The 5974-nt window shown below is 38.3% G+C and overlaps 1 protein-coding gene across 2 annotated transcripts in view; it reads right to left on the bottom strand.

The window, feature by feature from the left end:
- Zdhhc2 (zinc finger DHHC-type containing 2) overlaps positions 1 to 5974 on the bottom strand; it is a 52777-nt gene that overhangs the window by 5803 nt on the left and 41000 nt on the right. For both annotated transcript variants that reach the window (XM_005362539.2, XM_026786917.1), the window contains exon 11: positions 1483 to 1595. In XM_005362539.2, the coding sequence (XP_005362596.1) occupies positions 1483 to 1595 (113 nt within the window). The remainder of the gene's footprint in view (positions 1 to 1482; positions 1596 to 5974) is intronic.

Below are 5974 nucleotides of genomic sequence, written 5' to 3'. Positions count from 1 at the left end.
AGAGAGAGAGAGAGAGAGAGAGAGAGAGAGCGAGCAGGCACACAGGGGCAGTGGAGGGAGACAGGACTTCGGAGGAAGCAGGGGGTCACAGTAAGGAAAGATGTGCAGTAGCAGGCACCGCATACACCTGGTTTCCTGACTCCCTCCCTCTCCTCCAAGGAAAGAAGCCTTAAAGTCCTTCTGCCATCCCATCCTTCTCATGTTTAAACCTTAGCTTCTCAATTTAGCAACCAAAGAAACATAAAAATCAATTTAACTGCCAAATAATTAATTGCATATTAAAAAGCAAGAAATCAGCAGTGTTATAATGTGAACTGTAATATGAAATATAAATCCTTCTGGAAGAAAGATTAGTGAGCCTGCCTGACAATTGCCCCTCCATCACTGCTTTGTTTCTATGGAAACTAGCGTTCAGAAGCCAAATCAGTACCATCAACCATTGTCTAGGTAATGCCTCATCCTTACCACAGTCTGAGAAGTGAAATACTCTGTCTAGAAGAGAGAGAGATCAAATTATAATACTTAAATCATAAGGCAAATGTATTTTTGAAAAAAACCACTATGATTTACTAAAGAAACCTTGCATTTTAAAAGAATACGGGTGATTAGATATTAAATAATAAATAGAACTTTTACTCAAGGACTATCTAGTTTTAATCAGACTATCACTAAATACCAAAGAGATTCTAAATAAATCACTCAATACTTTAAAGTACAATGAACCAGCATGTGAATCATGAAAATGAAAGGGGTGTAAGATAAAAATAAGTAAAGGTCTACATGAGGTTGACTAAAATTGATCTGGAGATCTTCTGTACTCATTTGTTGGGACACCAAACATGTGTGCAGACATGTACACACACACTCACACACACACACACACCACTGCATTACGACCACACTATTGCACTTAACCCTTACGAGCACCAATACTATGAATATAAAGAAACAAAATCTAAACGCCATTAGGAGACCTAAAAATCACATGAAAGTGAGATTTGTAATCAGGTTTGAGTTCAAAACAGGGGTAGTGAAACACAGTTCAAAACAGGTTGCTTATTCTTTGAAATAAAAATAAAGCCAACAGCAATGAGAGAAATTGGGAGATGTGAAAAAACCGAGAACAGCTGAAGTTACAGTAACTATGTGCTCACTTTAATACTCTGAAACTAGATGGAATCTTTAAAGTAAAAGACAAAATTGTGGAATTTAAGATCCTTTTCTGGAGATATTGTTCAAGTTTCTGAATTGGCTATATTATCTCATTTTCTATGCTTTATACTGTGAGTCACTTGCCATCTTTACAACGCGCCGCAATAAAGATTTGGTGGCGAACAGGCAGAAATTCTTTGACAATAACCCGACGTGTATGGTGGGGGTCTGACTCAAAAATAAAATATAAATCTCCGTGCAATGGACTTTCCCTCCTCTTCTACCTCTTGAGAACAGAGGCTATCGAAACCAAAGCAAATGCATCCTCACCGGCTTTGCCTTTTCCAGGGTTTGAGCTGCTCTCCGTCCAGGTCTGAGACTCCGTCAGGAGGTGGCTCTGGGACTCTCTCAATGGCTTTGCAGGAAACTGATGGTTTTCAGGACTGACAAGAAGTAATCACAATCACAAATTAACTCTCAACAACATTGTTGCATAGTTCCCAAAATGAAATGCAGGCCTCTTGCAATGCAGGCTGTTTGCAGGAGGGTTGCGAGACAGACTGAGTAAATCTGGTTCTCCGTGAGAGAATCATTCTTTTTAGCCTTCTTGCATCCCCGATTATGCAGTCCCCAACTCTGGGAAATTTCCACTTTGAATACAGAAAATGTTCTCAGAGTCAAACTTTAGCATGTAAAAGAATTTTGTTAGTATGTAATAGCAGTTATTGGGTGACCATTTATTGTTTTATTTATGCCAAGTAATACCAGTTTCTCACTTATGACAAACAATTTCTTTGGTTTTTCAAGAAAGGGTTTCTCTGTGTAGCTCTGGCTGCCATGTCAAGACCAGGGTGGCCTCGAACTCACAGATCCATCTTCCTCTGACTCCCGAGAGCTGGGATTAAAGGCGTGCGTCCCACCTGGCTGAAATTTGCTTGTAAAGTAAGATTGAAGGCCATGGATATGGCTTAGTGGGTACAGCACTTGCCTTTCAAACATGAGGACCAGAGTTCAGATTTACAGACCCATGTAAATGCTGGCAGCTGAGGAAGGGGTTCCTTGGAGCAAACAAGCTAGCTAGGCTAGCCAAAATGGTGAGCTTTGGAATCAACTGAGATCCTTGTAGTGATGAATAAGATGGCAAGGGATCAAGGAAAACTCCAGATGTCACTAGAGCCTCCACATGCTTGTGCACATACGCCTGCATACATACCCATGAATACACACACACACACACACACACACACACACACATGTATGTGTATCCACATACAGGTGGACATGCATATACATATGCAAGGCCACTACACAGACCTACACATAACACTAAGTACCAAGTTAAGGAAATATGTATTGACTTTATTAAGTGATGTGTGTGTGTGTGTGTGTGTGTGTGTGTGTGTGTGTGTGTGTGTGTGTAGGAAATATAAAGAACACGGTAAGAAGAAAAGTCAAAGAAAAAAATTGGCTTTGGTTTTGGCAAGTGACTTAAGTTGGCTTGAACAAGGAACTACTGTCCTTTTGTCCGATAAGCAAAACTGAGTCATATCTTGCAGGAACTTTTCAAACATCTGATATTATCAGGTCTCAGAAACCTGGTATACAATTTGGGAAGTAAAAGAAGCTTGAAAGAAGCACTTTGTTTAAAAATTAGTTAGACCTGCTACAGACTAACATATCTGATGGCACATAAACTACTACTTAACTTGGGGAAGTGTGTTAGCACAGAGACTCCCTCAAATAATTGTAACATTGTTTCTCAAAAGAACCTCTTAAAATCTTCCCAAGAACAATTTCCCACATTTCGGCCAGTTATAACAATTATATTTTAAGGCTACAAGAATAAACTTTTGCAACATGATAACTGCCTCACAACTAAAATTCCTGAGTATTTTAATTCCCTTCTTGTGGCTTTAACACAAATAAATTAATTAAATTCATTAAAAAGAAGCAAACTTTTAAGAAAGCATGGCCATTCGGTTACATAATAATATAACAAATATATATCACATACATAACTATATATATAAAACATATACAGAAATATATAAAAAACAATATGTACACACCTATATATATGGCTTACATTATATACACAGTATATATAATGTATACAGTATATATAGCAGGTAATATACCTTATATATTATTATAACAATAATAAATATTGTTACAAGAGTAAATCTTTGCCATTTGTTATAATCACATTAGCAGTAATAAAATATCAACCAGCAGTTCATTAGTATGCGATGTCTTATTGTACTGGCTGGTTTTGTCCATCAACTTAGCACAAGTTAGAGTCATCAAGAGAAAGGAACCTCAGTTGAGGAAATACCTCCTAGAGATCCAGCTGTAAGTCATTTTTTTCATTTAGTGATCAATGGGAGAGGGCCCAGCCCATTAGCTGGCACTATCCCTAGGCTGCTGGTCCTGGGTTCTATAAGAGGGTGGGGTGAAGCTAGGGAAAACAAGCCAGTGAACAGCTCCTTCAAGGCCTCTGCATTAGCTCCTGCCTCCAGGATCCTGCCCTGTTTAAGTTCCTGTCCTGATTTTTTTTTTCAGTAATTAATGGAAATATGGAAGTTTAAACCAAATAAACACTTTCCTCCCCAACTTGCTCTTTGGTCATGGTGTTACCTCGCAGTAATAGAAAACCATAACTAAGATAATTATCCATCTCTTATATCAAAGAATGAAGACTTCATACTCATGGAAACTTTATCATTAAATATGGAAGAATAATATACACATAATCAGGCGATAATAAACTCAGTGACTTTCTGCGCTTCCCTTTGCAATGAAATTGTGTTGTCCAAATGTTACTAAACATGGCCTCTCATGTACAGTGATAGGTAACAGACACCTATAATTCTAGCAACGGAGAAATGAACCCAAGAGGATCAGGAGTTTAAGGTCATCATCAGTTATATAGTAACATAATACCCTAACTGACGCCCTTGCCACACCCCCAGGCAGTAGTTCTCAAGACAGTAGCTCTTGAGCAGAGGGCAGCTGGCAGGCCCCAAAGCACTAAATACACGTGCTTGGTAGAGTGTTGAAAGAGAAAAAGCTACAGTGTGTATGGGGATTGGTAATGATGAGAAAGCAAGGAGGAATGACATCAAAGAGGTTTCAAGGGCAGTCTAGTAGGCCAGGCAAGCACTGGAGAACTACATACAGCAAGACACAATCCAGAGGGGGAATGGCAGCCTGGGAAGACCAGATAGAAACCTGTTGAAATCATTTATGGGCCAATCAATAGTGTGCTAGCTTAGGAAACAGCCATGAAGGTGGTAAGTAAGGATATGTGTGTGTGTGTGTGTGTATTTGTGTGTGTGTGTGTGTGCGTGTGCGTGCACACGCGCACATGTAACTACAAGTGGTAAGAAAGCCTTATGGAATTACATAGGAAAATTTTAAATATATATTATTTCTGCAGTGAAAAGAATCAAACCTAGGACCTTGTACATACACAATAGACCTAAGTGCTACCACTGAACTATATCTCTGGCCTTTGATTTTGAAGCAGCCTCTTTGATTTTGGGGTCAGTCTAGTCCTGAACTTTCTTTATAGCCCACGCTGATCTTAAACTCAAGATTCCCCCTTAGTTGCTCAAATTGAACCTCAACATTTAAATGAAAGATAAGAAATGGATGTTGAGGACACATAACTTCAAGTTCACTTAGCTGAGTAAATATGTCAAAAGTGAGATTTCCTCTCCCAACCTTAGAGTAGCTAGAAGATAGAGAAAAATGTTGCTTCTAAAACCTCCTGATTCTTAAAGTACAAAAACCACTTAACAGGGGTCAATAATATCAAAGTAATCTACTATTAAATTTTGCAAAACTTTAAAAACATAGTCTCAATAATTTATTAGAACTCAGTTATTTTACATTGACGTATAGGAAAATCTATTAACGTTTAACCCTATATAATTTTCAAGCCAAAACCGCTTAAAATTTGACCCAGGAAATGACTGCTGTCTCACTGAGAAGTAGCAGAGCAACCTTCTCCCTAATGGGTAAAGTTTGGCCTGCACACAGCTCACACCAAAGACGGAGAGACAAATACGTCTTAAAAACTTAATGTGATTTTGGAATGTTTGCCAGGGTTACAGCCTTGAAAATAATTCTGGGAACACTCCAGAATTCATAGAAAAAAGCACCGTAATCAAGAAATATTTACAGATTAAGTGGCCATTTGCATCTGAAGTTATAGCAATGGAAAAAACCATTAAAATGAAAAATTTTTAAATAATATCATGCTTATACTTTTGTTACCAACTTTCATCTAAAATTAGAGCATGGTGCTATTCAAATAAATATATAAAAAGTAATTCTTCATCTGGGAAATGTATATAGGGAGTTGGAGAGATGGCTCAGAACTCAAAAACACTTTCTGCTTTTGCAGTGGACCTGAGTTCAGTTCCCAGCATGCACAAGGTGGCTCACAACTGTCTGTGACTCCAATTCCAGGGGATCTGACTTCCTTTTGGGACTTGGAGGTAACAGGCAGCATGTGGTGCACACACACACACACACACACATGCTGACAGAACACCATGCACACAAATGAAAGAAATAAATCTCTTAAAATGTTCACAGTAAGGCATATGCATCCTTCTCCCCCCCCCCAAAAAAAGAGGATATAGCCTTGTTTCTTAAAAAAAAAAAAATAAGAAAATTCTCATATAGCAACTTTAATGGTTTTGTACTTTTCCCCAGTTAGTAGAAAGCCAGAATTAAACTTCTGTCTTAATGTTCCGATCCTCAGATCTTCGAAAGACTAGAATTCAAACAAATTTAAAGCTGCAGCAAAGCC

This window comes from Microtus ochrogaster, linkage group LG7_11 (genome assembly GCF_000317375.1).
Source record: "Microtus ochrogaster isolate Prairie Vole_2 linkage group LG7_11, MicOch1.0, whole genome shotgun sequence".
Taxonomy (NCBI): domain Eukaryota; kingdom Metazoa; phylum Chordata; class Mammalia; order Rodentia; family Cricetidae; genus Microtus; species Microtus ochrogaster.
This window is presented reverse-complemented; position numbering and strand designations above follow the sequence as displayed.